At 41.2% G+C, this 14,749-nt stretch overlaps 1 protein-coding gene across 1 annotated transcript; it reads left to right on the top strand.

The window, feature by feature from the left end:
• Positions 1-5,323: 5,323 nt before the first annotated feature.
• On the top strand, positions 5,324-7,130 carry UCRPA7_3196 (putative geranylgeranyl pyrophosphate synthetase protein; the record flags this gene model as incomplete). Its single annotated transcript, XM_007915761.1, has 2 exons — positions 5,324-5,462; positions 5,515-7,130. 2 exons carry the CDS (start codon positions 5,324-5,326, stop codon positions 7,128-7,130), a joined length of 1,755 nt encoding a protein of 584 aa, XP_007913952.1.
• Between the last annotated feature and the right edge of the window lie 7,619 nt (positions 7,131-14,749).

Below are 14,749 nucleotides of genomic sequence, written 5' to 3' on the forward strand. Positions count from 1 at the left end.
AGGAGATTCTCTCCTATATATAGGCTTATGCTACACACGGTAGAACATATGTTAGATCACGTACTATAGCACATGATACGTGACCAACCCAAGTAATAGCTTCTCTTTCAAAAGCTTAATAACTAATATGCTAATTTACATACTGTTACTTAAGCTATAATAGCTTTATAATAGTATAAACTTTACTACTAGCCTTATTTAAATATATAAAGTCTTAACATTTAATCTAAAAGTTTAATCTTTTAGGTTTTTAGTATTAATAAAATTTCTATATCACTTCATTCGTTAGAATATCAACCTACGCTTTACTCTAAAGACTTACCCTCCTCCCTTCAATTCTTAGAAATTTTCCCTATAATAGGCTTAGTATCCTAAATTATAAGTAATTCATTCGATAGCTAGAAAGCAAAAGAATAGAATATTAGTATCTATCTGTCAGCTAATATTTAGTAGCTAAATATATCCTTAGCTTTTAGATAGTTAAGGATTCTTATACTATATAAGAATTAATATAAGAATCGTATATTAAATATAGGATCTAGCTGACAGCCTTAGGCGGCTTAGTCTAATGATAGAGGCAAAATAGATGTTGACAATATGGTATATACTTTAGCTAGAGTAGCTACCGCCAATATAGTAGGACTTATGTTTTCATCCTTATATCTTATTCTGATAAAGATGCTTTTCTGATATCTCCTCCGCTTAAATAGATATAGTAGTCGCTCTCTAATGTCTACTATCTAGTGGTTCTTATAGATATCTATTCTCTATCTTTAGGTCCCTTATAATAGGTATTACTATCCTTTTATATCATTATCTTCTGATTATAAACGTTGGTATCTACTTGTTTTATATTCTTAAAACCCTCTTTATTAAGACTTTAGCTTAAATTTTAATAAAAAGTATAAGATGAAAGATTATAGGATTTAGGATTAGGATTTGCTATAGGGATGATCTTCTTAATATTATGAAAAAAGATATGATAGGTATTTTAGCAAGTTGCTCTAGAGAGTGAGTATATCTTTAGAGTAGGATATAGCTTGATTTAGCTAAATTATAATCAATAGCTTCCTTATTAGTATAAAATTGCTAGGATTATACTATAACTGGTTTTAGAAGGCTTTAAAGATAAGCCTAACGTACTATAAACTTTATAAGGATGCTAGAATAAGCCTAATATTAATTTCCTTTTATCTTAAAGCTTAATATACTTACTATAAGATCTTACTATACTATATAGCCTTATAAAAAGTCTATATAGAGAAGTGTAAAGTAGGGCTTTGTTCTATGTAGGAAAGTAGGCTTTATTCTGTATAAGAAAGTAGGCTTTGTTTTATATAGAAAAGCGGATGATTATTATATATACTGTTATTATTTATAGGTTTATATAGAGGATATATAAGACAATATACTATAGGGTTGGCTATAAGCATCTATATAAGTAAGGATATAACTAAATCTTCTAATAAGGATAGATAGTTATATTAGAGAATCAAGATATACTTTTATAAAATATATTACTAAAGTATACTTTTCAATAGTCTTAAAAAATACATCTAATTATTATAAAGCTTAGCAAGCTTATCCTATATAGAATAGCCTAAACTAATAGCTATCAGACACTAACAAACTAACATTATCAAGATAGCGTTGATAGAAGATGAAGGGTTTAGATCTATTATAACTTTGTATAGGTAGGTTATTAAAGATATAATAGAAAATATTATGTTAAACGGTTAAAGTGTATATAACCATAGTTGTACTATCCAGAATTGATAAGGAGAAGCGATGGTATAGATATGCTCTTGACTTAGTTATAGTATCTAGTGGCTAGTGCCTTTATTCCTGCTTTTATATTGATTTTAGTCTTTTCGATTATACTTAGTTCTAACCACTTTACTTTAATAGGTTATATTTAATAGTAGCTTTATTAATTAAAAAAAAACCTAAGATTATATACTATTTGTTTTTAGGTTTATAAGAGTAAGAATATATATATATAAAGTAGCCTTAACATACTTTAGCTGAAAGTAATATTAACCTTATTTCAATCTTTTTATCTAGAAAGCTAAGAGATAGTATGTTAAAGGTATTAGAAAAGAAAGGATTATCTTTCTTTGTTAAGTTTATTTACTTACTATATCTTTTATTACCAACTCTGTAGAGAAATCTCTAAAGAATAGAATATAGTTAGATAAAGTAAGTATAAAAAAACAATAAAAAGAATATAGACTAAATTAAAAAGCTTTTAAAGTTTACTATAGATATCAATAAGATAAAGCTAACTTATAGGAAGCCATCAGCCTTTGAAAAAACAGCCTCCCTCTAAGATACTAAATCCTAAAGAGACGCCTTCTTAGGATATATCAAAGATATAGGATCCAGTCCTTAAGACTTTAAAAAGCGAGAGTCTAGCCTCTAGTGCCAAGGTTGCAGGTAACACTATGCATACTTCTGATGGCTCGAGCAACCGAGAAGTTTGGAAACATCAGGCGATCTATATGGCTAAGGATGCAGATAAACGTGACGGCAGGCGAGAGAACACTATATCTCATTAACTAGAGCTATGAATGGCTGGAATTAATGTATTCCTAACTCAACACGAGCAGGACAGTTTATGCATATGCTTCCGCTTGTGATATCCTTCAGAAGCCTGCCCCTTATTGGATACGTAGATGCGTAGATAAAGTGAGCTATGTCGACCCATCATGCAAGCCTAGTGGCCGTAGCCAGGCCAGCCGTGCAGGGGCAATGCAAATCTCGAATGGCCGGGGAGACCTTATGCACCTCGTACAGTAACTTACCTCATCCGTGAGAGACAGGTAGGAATAAGGTAGTCAGACCAATCCCTACTGCTGAGGCTGCATGAATAGTGTCCACTCTAGCTACAGAAAAAAGCAAAGCCACTTCCGATGTCGAGATAGGACCGTCTATTGTGCCCTTATCCGTTCAAAATGACTCGTGATTTGTGGTCTAGGTTGCAACTGGGATCCTGATCGACATGCTTCACACCTAAAACCTGCTCCATCGCCCCCTCTGAAGGATAAGGAGTCAAAGATTGCAGTTGGGCGATCAGAGTTACAGCTACCAATCCATCAGGAATCACAGCCGGCCTGTACATCTTGAGACGGCAATATGTCCAAAAACTGTATCCATTGGTTCAAGATATCAAGTATGATAATACACTGATCTAGTGGACTTGCAATCTGTGTCTTTCTGGTCCGCACTGGTAGTTAGCTGACATATCAAGGGGTGATATTCGGATCATTTGACTTAAATGGAGGGATCAAACCACTTCGGGATAAACATATATGGTAGGAACATACGTCTCCAGAAACATTGGAGCAATATGAGCTAGGGTTCATCAACTGTAGAGCAAATGCAACGGCCCCTAGCCCCCCAACATATAGACAAGGTGTAGTTATACCTGGAGGTGACAGCTTGCTTATATAATGGCTTAAAAGAGTTCAGGCAGAAGACATCTTCAATACTAGAAGCTGTTGACCGTACCTATAGGTATGAGAGCAAGAGGCAGGCTATCCATGCTATATTCCAGCCCATGATAGCCAAAACGTCCGATACTTTTCACGCTAGCGCCATGGCTCTCCTATCTTCTCCATCGATGCCACCCCCTGAAGGACTCAGCAGCAGCGAAGGTTCCCCTCAGCCAATGACACTTGTGCCTAGGAGCCCATTTGACTCGGATGACATAGATGTTGAGACACCCTCCAGATATATTCGTGTATCTTCGCCTGCTCATAATACACGTATGCAAACATGTCCGGTGGGTGCCTCTCTCATCCTGTTCTCTCCCATTACTAATCAGGACCTTGCGCAGCGACAAACACAACCAAACAGTCCAGCTTCTGCAGCTCTGCGAAGCCATGAACAAGATGAACCCTGTCCTGCCTACGCGGAGTTGCGTACCGATCAGGAGCTATCACGATCGACCGATCCACTTAGGACTTATGTTCGACCTAAACAGTGCACGGGTTGTGGTGAACTGTTCCCCGGAGTTGAGATCACGTTCCCTCTGCGTGATACAGGTTCATTTAATCAATGTCTATTTTGTACCACACTGAACTCGGAGGGTGCACACCGACGGGATATCCGGGAATCTGTCTTTAATACTGTCAAAAATCCTCCGAACCACCCCACAATGGAGAGTGGTACGAAGGAACCATTTCGCCGTCCTTTGGAAGACTCAGATGTCGAGAATGCCTTTATCCAGATTGTACCTTTACTAGATCGAGGTCTGAGGTTACACGTCACCGGCGTATAGCCCACCGAAGGCCCGGTGAATCTTCCTCCGTCAAGGCACCACAAAAGAAGTGTCCCTATCGGAACTGTGAATATTCTTGTTCTCGATCTAATATGGCGTGGTATACATGGAAGCTTCACCGGGGTGGGGGATGAACCAGATGAATACAAATAATATAGATCAACTCACCTGCGCCAGAAATCCGTGATTCCCGAAGCAATAGAGCGAACTATCCGTATGTCTGTGGGAGGGATCAACTGACTGTTAAAATGTGATCTTTCGTGGCGAAACTGCTTCCGTGCATGTCGAAATGACGGAATCCCAAGTCATATGAAGTGCTGCCGTAGGTACTACCGAGTTTTCTGAGTACACGCAGGCAGAAGTCTCTATTGAAACAAGCTGGTTGGTTCCTCTCAACCTTTTGCCCAGAGAAAAAGAGCAAGAGACAACACATGATCGTAGGTCACGATCTACTTCTCACAGATGTGAGAGGCATACTGTCACAGACATGCTAGTTGTGGCTAAGGTACAGATAATCGGACAAGTCAAAATGAGATCCCGTGATACAATACAATACAATACAATAGATGCATAAGCGCCGTAGGCCTCTCGCATGTGGCCAATCACAACGCAAGCCCAGCGTACCGTTGTCGTCAGTGTGGCCTTCCGAGGACCAACAGCAAGTTTTCGTCTTGACACCCAACATAATAAGATCGTCCTCTCTCGCAACATGCGAGGACTTTGTGTCCCGCAACATTCCATGCATAAGCTGCTGCGGCCCCCGTTGTCACGAATCAAGTTCGCAGCCGTCCCTTCCCTTCGTAAGCCTCGTTTCACGCAAGGCATTCTCTCAGCAGCCAACATCCCGAACCACCCAACAAAATGCGATGTTTTTGCTTGGCGTAGGTTACTCGGCAAATCAAGAGTAGTTATTAGGCTTCCAGGTGTGGCACAGTACGGCCACGCCTTTCTATTTATCTTCGCTCTCCTGCCTTTTTCCTTCATAAACTCTCTGATATCATCCCAAAAGCCATACGAACGCGACAAGAAAACCACAAGAAAATGGTCTCTGAGCTTGTCGCCGAAATCTCCCGCTCGGAGCTGACGGCCTCCTCGGGCCTCGATGCTACGATCACAAGCGTTCAACATGTGGCCTCGTACAACTGGCTCGACAAGAACGAACCTACCATCTCGGTTCCAGGTAAGGTTGTCTCCCATGACAATATTCTAAGACAGCCTAACTGTCATCCAAGGTTCTCCGCCCCTATGGTCTCCCCCTTCGGTAGCCATGAAGCTGACACCCGACTCCGGGCTGGTGTACATCGACCAAAATGCAGCCCGCAACCCTTCCTCTCCCCTCGAGCCCCTGTTTCGCGCCTTGTGCACCCAGGATACCAACTTCGACATCGGCGTCGTCGACCTCGTCACGGACCGGAACAACATTCGCAAGCTTCTGCGCTTTGTCCGGGGCTCATCCAATGACGCCTTCGAGATCCGGGTGGAGATCGCCGGCGACAAGACAGCGCTGTTCACGCGGGTCGAACCAAAGACGAAAGAGATTATCCAGGGTTTCAAGGTATATGGCCACAGGTTTGAAGATGCCTATACGAAGAGAAGCTCTGGAAGTACCGGTCATCACAGGGTTGTAGGCTATCGCTTCGGCGGCATGATGTGCCTCGTGAGGCACGAAACCGACGGCTACGTCGACGATAAAGCTGGACCTGCTGCTGCTGTGGAGCAGCCAGACACGACCGACTACTTGTCGGACGTTCTGGGAGCGCTCTCCATTGCAACCAAAGAGAAGAACACCGGCGGTACCCCATCGCTGACGGTGGTGAACACCGGCGAGGAGGTGGTAGATCTGTCTTCGACCCTCGAGATCAAAACTCGCGCAGCCAGCAAGACATTGGACCTGTCCGAGGTCTCCCCTCAGCTCTGGATCTCGCAGACTCCTACTCTGGTTGTCGGCTACCATCGGAATGGGGTCTTCAACGATGTCCGGGTTCGAAACATGAAGCAGGAGATTCGCACCTGGGAAGCCACCAACCAGACGTCTCTTGTCAAACTAGCCTTTCTGATCAAGAGAATCATTTCGGTGGTGGAGGGATGCGGTAACCGCAATGCGATTGTGACGTACGACGGCGGAACGAAGTTGAGGATTGTCCGTGGCGAGCAGAAGCGGGCTCTGCCTGATGACCTCTATTCTATCTGGGAGAGCCAGGATCAGAAAGAGGCTAAGCTGTCTCCAGCGCAGGACAAGAATCGTGTGAACGAGCCCACGGGTGTTCAGCATCACCCAAAGAAAAGCGCAGCCTTGATCCGAGCCCAAACCAATATGCCCTTTTCCGACGTCATCGACTACGCAATGCAGAACGGGTTTCGACACATCTTTCGTCGCATGCCGGCCCGACTCGCTGACTACCACACTCTTTGCGATACCCTCAAGCTTCGCGGTATCGATGTCCTCGCCGGACGCGGCATTCCCGGAATCATGAACGAGCTGAGACAAGGCAAATCCGACTGGGATCCAGATGAGAGAAGAGAAATCAGCGGACTGAAAAGTCTGGCACGAGACTCGGCTTTTGGGCTTGTCTTCATCTTCATCCTGGGTGAGCCTCAGTCCGAGCTCCAGGATAAGAACAAAGCCTACAATGCGACGATGTTTGTCGTCTCCCATCCCCGCATGTTTAGAGACAGGACCAGGAAGATTGTCCGCGAGGCATTTGAGGAGCGGTTTGGGGTTTCGTACAAGCAGCGGCAGGCTCTGGATAAGTGGCCCATCCGAGACGAGAATGTGCTGGTGGAGGAGGAGGCTACGACTGAGGAGGAACGCTTCGATTTTGATTCTGACTGGTCCTACTCCAGCTAGGATAAAGGTCGAACCGGTAAGCTGGGCCTCTGTTCGTTGAACAGAGTCTATGCAAAGTCGCTTAGACTTCATTCTTGAAACAAAGCTGTACACCTCCATCAGTATGGTAAGGGTTATTCGCCCAAGGGCAAAGATACTTTTTGAATTTCATTTGTTCCTTGTTATGCTGTTCATCTCTACGGCTCTAATCACCGTAGGAAATGAACAAAACTCTTATTGTGAAATGAGTATTCCTTGATAGTTACCGTTTGTTGCCCCGGTAGATGCGTATTTGCGAAATGACGTTAACCAGCTCAGTGTGGGGTATATCTAGGGAAGCAAGGATGTCATTTTTGATGACATACATAATAACTATCATTAGAAACAGCGCCGCCCTATAGGAAGCCCGTCACCTACACCATCGGATCGAAAAGGCCTATTATGCTTCTGGAGGCATGGCTTTGGCCAAGCAAAGTCTACACACCATAAGTATGCTGTCAACAGTAGCCTTATGAAACTACATACTTTCTATACTATGAATGTTATAATCTACCTATGAGAGAAAGGGTAATATAGTAATTTGACTTTAGGATAGTAGGAAATCAAAAGACGCTCTATCTTATATTCCTTATTCGACTATGACTATAGAGATGCTGGCTGCACCGATAATATATAAGTATTAAGCTATTATAGATATAAATCATTATTATCTATCGTACCTACTCTAGGAACTGGCTCCTTATCATAATAAAGTCTCTCAAATAAGCTTTATTTACAACTGTTTTATTATACTCTATTATAGATTAAGCTATAAAAACGGCATTTTGTATCTATTGTATATTAGATTATACTTTTCAATAGAAGTAATTTCCTTACCTTTCTTCTATTTAAGTTATTTTCTACGACATTATTAATTATACTCTTACGATAAGTATAACTTTCTTTAATAGTCTTAACTTACTTTAAAAAAAAATGTCATATAACTATATAAGTATCTAGCTCTAGCGATAAGTATTTTAACGAAAGGTATATATAGCTTATGATTATAGAATCAAATGAGTTTACTTAGTTAATAGTAAGAAATAAAACACTTATATAGTATTCTAGCTTATATAAGAAGATAGATATAAAAGTATTCTGATTCGGCTTGTTCATACGCTTAGCTAAGAAGACGTCTACTTTATCAAAAAGCAAAACCGCTTTCTAGCAGCTTATAAGCTTGAAGATTATCTTTAGGAATTTCTCGACCTTTATATAGTCTATACCGATCTGACCTATTGTAACCTAATATTAGGTAAGTATTGATCGTCCTTACAGCTGGGATATCTACGGTGTATAGGGAGACTCTGTACGTTTCCGTCAATGTTTCGGCTGTCAACGTTTTGCTAACTCTAGATGGTCCACTATTCTTCGCATAAGGAATCAACTTAATAGGTATATATGATGGGATTACTTACTAGAGCAAGAAATTGACACTAAGCTCCTTACCCTAAACAAGGTCTTTGAACCCATCTTCTAGCGAATGCTTTAGGTATATTTCTATGAGAGCTAAGATCGTCTTTTTCATCATATCCAGAATCTTAACGTCATCAAACGAAGCTAGGCTCTATTCAATGTCAGAGATATTGACGATAGCAAATTCGACTTTAAGCCGTTAGCAAAGAAATCGCTATACGATTCAGAGTAACATATAGAACGCTTTGTTTTCAAGACAAAAGCCCAGCATCGTAGGACTATAGATGAGGAAATAATCCTCTTTAAGCTGGCTTAGATCGATATCGACAAGCTTGATCAAATCATACTAGCCAAGCGTATGGTACCTCGGCCGTACTTTCTGTACTTATAGGCAAGGGTAATTAGGTTTACTCTCTTGAAAAGAGACTATATCTATAATGATTCTGTCCTCAATATAACAAGCAATTATCTCTCCCTTATCGTCAATATCGAACGTCCTCCTATGATAATACTGATAATATACCTTCATTAAGGAGACGAACCTACGGCCATATCCAACGAGCTGGTTCCTTATCTCATCTGCCTTAGCATGGTATTATAAAGGATACGCCTAAAGATGTTCGATTCGGCTTACTCCACGGAAATATAGGATCTTAGTACTGGTGGTAACCTCTTCTAGAATATTTCTATCTGAGGCTAGATAACGAGTATGGAGATTTACAAATTTTGAGCCGCTTATATCTTCTTTCTCTTGACAATAGTTATATAAAAGGCATCTTGGCATACTAGTTCCTAGATAGGTAGAGAATATCTTGACATTTGGTTTGAAGAGTGTCTAGATTAGGTCATAAGTGATCTTCTTCCTTTTAAGAAGAATAGATAAGCGTTTGTCGGTCGATTGAAATGCATTTTCGATATAGTTTATGAAGAGGCTTAAATGCTTTCTGATGCTATCATCGGGATTGGGTATGATGTGAGCTAGGGTTGACTTAAGATTGTTATGGATATGGAAGACAACATTTTGCTTGATCTACAAAGATTAGAAGTTGGAAACTTTGAAATTATAAAAGAGTTATACCGAAGGGGCGCTATCCGCCAGTAAGATACTACGAATATCCTGGCAGACTTCCCTTAGGATATCCTATAAAATTGGTGACTTGATATTGATGAAGGTTATAATTTTGAAGGATACCTTATCTGATATCTTGTTAGTATTTTAAATGGAGAGTGTCTATTTGCGCTGTGCCAAATATCTATTTGCGCTATGTTTTATAAGTGGGTCCCACCAAAGCATCAATATACTTATATATCTTCAACTCTAATTAAGTCTAGCTTTATATAATGAAATTTTTTTGAAAAAATTATCATTATAATCTCTATCTAAAAAGCTATCGATTAGTGTTAATATCACTAAATTCTGATATAAAATAGTAGTAATATAGCAAAAGTAAAAAATCCTAGTATATTTCAAGCTTTATAAAAGTATTTAGAATCATATCTTAGCTAATTTTCATCTAATTCTTATGATTTTAATATTAGTTAATAGCTTATAAGATAATAAATTTAATAATATTTTTTTCAAAAATTTATCACTCTATTCTAGCCTTAAGTTATAGACTTTTCCAACATTAGTGAGAAAAGTAGTCATATGACTAGAAAAGGTATAGCCAATCAAATCATTCAAAAAAAATTAAGGTGGAAACACTAGCAAGTTAGCGTTGCGCTAACCCTCCCGTCAGCCAATCATATTGCTTTAAAATAAACGTATAGCACAAATAGACCTTTGGCATAGCGTAAATAGACACTCTCTTTAAATGACTTTCTCGAAAGAGACTAACCCATCCTATTTCGAACGATAAACATATATTGATCAAGTTTATCGGAAATAGATGTTGTCGATTCATAAATCGTATACCTACCCGCCTTACCGTCCTAACTAGCAGACTGTCAGCTATATTACTTTCCTAAGACATTGACTTACACTCTATCCACCCATTTGTATTCTAGCTTAGAGGCTCTTACGACCTGATTACCTACTGTAGGCGAGACATTCTTAGCCTTAGGGGCATCTTGAGCTTCAGGGTCCGATGCAATAAGCTTGACTGTGGCGATAAATCGCTCTGCCAGCTTCAGTAATGTAGGTTCTACATTGGAAATAGCGACTCCTGTAGGGGTTTCAATGATAGCAAGCTGACCTTCTTCGGCCGGGCTACTGGGCGGCGTTGGCCTAAGGGGAAGGGAGGGGGAGGGGGAGGGTTGAACCATACAATGAGTCTTTGCTGAATGTATGATTATAATGAAAGAGTTCAGAATCCTAGATATTAGGTAATATTGTACTGAAGTATAAAGGTGAAAAGCTGGATGCGATAGAGAGGCAGACCTATCGAAAAGTCTATAGCTTTTAAAGGCAGATCGAGGCTTCCTAGACAAGAAGGGAGCTTTATATAGACAATCGAAGCGTTGTCTATACCTTGGATAGCGAATAGGGTTAGGAAGATCTCTATACCTTGGTAGAACATTAATGCTCGACATACCCTTGGAACAACACCCCTATGTCTCTCTGGAGAAATCAAATAGAATTGATATACAGCCATTTCCTATCTCTACAGCCATAATCTGTGCTCAGCGAGGTGGAGATTGGTATGAAGAACTAAAATTTGCCGTAAAGCGAGCGATCTATTCTAGGACCGTATGTAGAGGCTAATGTATCTCCTATAAGCTATATTATACTTATAATCCTTACTTAAATAAGACTTGATAAGCATTAGCTTATATAAGGTATGAGTTATTAGTCTATAAGCCCTCTTTCCAATAGTTGTACTCACTAATCAGACGCCTTCATATACTATGCCCTATTAGCAAGGGATGCTATTATTCTTAAAGCCCTCTAATCATCCTCCTCCTCTTCCCCTGTTTCCATCATCTCATACACTCAGTCAAGAGAGCGGCTCAAATATGACAGCTTCAAAGGGACTTCCTACCGCCTGGATGTCATTACCCTCGAAAGGTCATCACATCATTGAGTGCCATTTTCTACCTATAACTAGAAGCATGAATCAAATCACCATATATAGGGAAGATCTAGGGTTGACATATGCCACCTACTATGACTTTTTATGCTAAACAGTATCTCTAGCTTAATCAAGGGGAAGCTTTGGACATAGCAGCAACTTTAAATCTCATGGATTCTATGGAACTATTCTAAGAATAAAATAAAATGATACTTCATTTGCTATCCTTGACATCTTCTTCACCTTGATTCACAGGTATAGGAATCATGACGCAATTTTCCCAAATATGTACGACTGAGGGAATTGAAGGGTCGTCTATCTTTGGGGGTGAGATCTGAGGTTGAAATCTTGTTTTCAGGGGTTGGCGGCTTTCCAACCAGCTGCCTTTCGTCAGGAACCAGTCTCTAGGAAATTTAAAATTATAGAACTATTAAAACCTAGATGATTAGATGGGTGTTTCGTTTTTACATAAATAGTATATGCGTGAATCGCCTCCGAAAAGGATGAAGAGCTATAGTGTGTGAATAGGCACCAGTGATTTTAAATCTGATCGGGTTGTCCAGAGCGGATGCACGGGCCGCTTGACAGGGCAGTGCAAGTATATATATATTCCCCGCCCAGCCTGGGAATTCCTGCTGGGATTTCGAATCGCTCCCGTCTTGCCGAATGCACGACCATGAAAGCCACAGAACGCGACATGAACAAGGTTCCACACTACGACATTGTTCTCTGGCAAGTACACGAAACCGAAGACGATTGCGAAATCGTCATCCGAACCAACAATGGGCGGGCTTTCTACTGCCAAATATCTCCGTCTCAATTTTGTCGATCCCCCCAAGTTACAGAGCAGTACTTCCAGTGCTTAGACTTGCTGCGGTCTGGCGAGGAAGAGAAGGACGGTTTCTACATTGAAGACGCATGCGATTGGTTATCGAAACCGTTTCAGCCTCTAATCGCTCAGCTAGCCCCATCCTCGCTGGTGCTTCCGGGAATTGAATGGCCGAGTCTCTCGCAATACCTATTTCCTCCGCATTTTGTTTGTGCCTTAGGTGCCACTGACGACAATCTACAGCCGTACCGGCTGAAGACTCAGGAACATGGCTGGTCTAATCCCATAGTCATCGTGGACGACGACTTCCGGAGGGACCTAGACCAATGGACTCATTCTTACCATCCATCTGACGTCCAGATATGCTACGACCGTACCGAAGACATTCTAATAAAACGCCCGACAAAAGTCATTGTGGACGGTGGACATGATGGGCCGGTCGTCTGCTTTTTCAAGCGGTTTGAGCTCTCGTTCGGCCCAGCCCACGCAAAGAGAGAGCTCACGGCTTGCAAGAAGGTTGCCATGGCACAGATCCCCCCCCCTCCCGAGGCTTGGATTTGCCGTCTGCAGGGCGTTGTTCGAGATGGAAACGGTTTGGTCGGCATGCTCTTTACTTGGATTGACAAAAAGGGGGTGCTGTCGGCGGCGATGGCTGCTCAAAGTTCTACTCAGCTGAAAAGACGCTGGGCAACTCAGATCAGGGAATCACTAGAGAGGCTTCATCAAAAAGGTATCATCTGGGGAGACGCCAAAGCTGAGAACATCCTAATCGATAGGGATGATAATGCCTGGGTCATTGACTTTGGAGGCAGTTACACTCTTGGATGGGTTGACAAAGAGAAGGCCGGGACATTGGAAGGTGATGCGCAGGGATTGGCAAAGATTATGGACATCCTTCGCTGATAAAAGTTGCATTGTCCAACGACATAACATTCATTTGTCGATGACTATTGAAGGCAGGCCTAGCTTAGAACAAAAGTATCTTTAGCAAATACGCTAAGTGGAAGCGTCGGGACAGGCGCTGTTGCCAGACTGTCCCCGCTTGGAGCTATCAATAGTTTCTCACAATCAATGGGGCGTTCGTTGGCCCCGCACGTGTCTTTGGTAGAAGAAGTCCCAAACTGATCACTTGTAGATATGGTTCGTAGCAGAGATGGCTTAAACAAACCACACCGTGGAAATCAAAGCGCGGCTTCTCCAATTCCGGCAAGTAGGGCGCTAAGGCCAGGGTGAAGGCGTTTATATTTTTTTTCTTGTTGCAGGAAGAAACGTTTGATCCAATGGTGCTGGCCTTAGGCTCATGTCAAACAGCCTCAATCATGTGCTAGCTAGAACCATGCGCACTGTATCGGACTATACCATCCACTCGGACATGAACTCACTAAGCCGCGGTAACCGAAAAGGGTGTATAGGTTTGCGGGTGTGTAGGTAGGTGAGGCATCTAGTCCTACGACGTCAATGCGGTCATGCGCTCGATATATGTTCGTATGTCTTTGCCAATGTTCCTATATTATTAGCTGAGATTAGAAGGATTGTAAGTCTTACATTTGAGAGTGAAAGCATTATTAAAGCTTTCTATCAACAAAACATAACCTATCATATATGAGAAATCTATAAGCCTTAAGATTTACGAATGTAACGATGAGGTTGATAAGGAATTCGACTTCAAGGCCTATGGAGATATGATAAAGCTAGGTTATATAGTCAAAGTGACTAGGTTAGGTTCATCTCAAGTCAAAGGCAAATATGGCCGATACAGTTGTCAGAACTTTTAAGCTGCTTTGTGTGAGTCTAGAACGACTCTCTCTTAATATAAATTCTTCGTTAACTGGGTAGATAGATAGGGTTTAGCCTCCACAGACAGTAGCAGCATCTTCAGACGAAAAGCTTTTAGGACTGTTAGAGCAAGCTTCAATCAGAGATTTATAGGTTTTATTATATATAATCGTTTAGCTTGGTTTCAACATCAAAAGCCATGAGAACTTCGGCTACAGTATAGAATTTCTTTATCCAACATCCTATTATGATCGTTCCCACAAACAGCTGTTTAACATCAGGGTATTTTCTTTCTTTAAAAAGCTTATCAACTTGCCGACCATAAGTATCTAGCTGCTCTGTAGTTTTGAGAGCTCTAGGGTCTTGAAATAGCCAATGTCTAGTGCTGATCGTATACATAATTGACCCAATACTGAAAATATCTGTTGCAGGAGACGATACCTATTCCGAGCTAGTATCGAAGAACCCTGGATCTGGGAGATGACCGCCATCAACACCAAGCTTCTCACATACTAAACCGCCAAAATCGTAAAGCCAAAGGTCTAGAGACGTTGGCATAGTGGCATAAA

Source organism: Phaeoacremonium minimum (genome assembly GCF_000392275.1).
Source record: "Phaeoacremonium minimum UCRPA7 unplaced genomic scaffold PA7_03_scaffold_264, whole genome shotgun sequence".
Lineage (NCBI taxonomy): Eukaryota > Fungi > Ascomycota > Sordariomycetes > Togniniales > Togniniaceae > Phaeoacremonium > Phaeoacremonium minimum.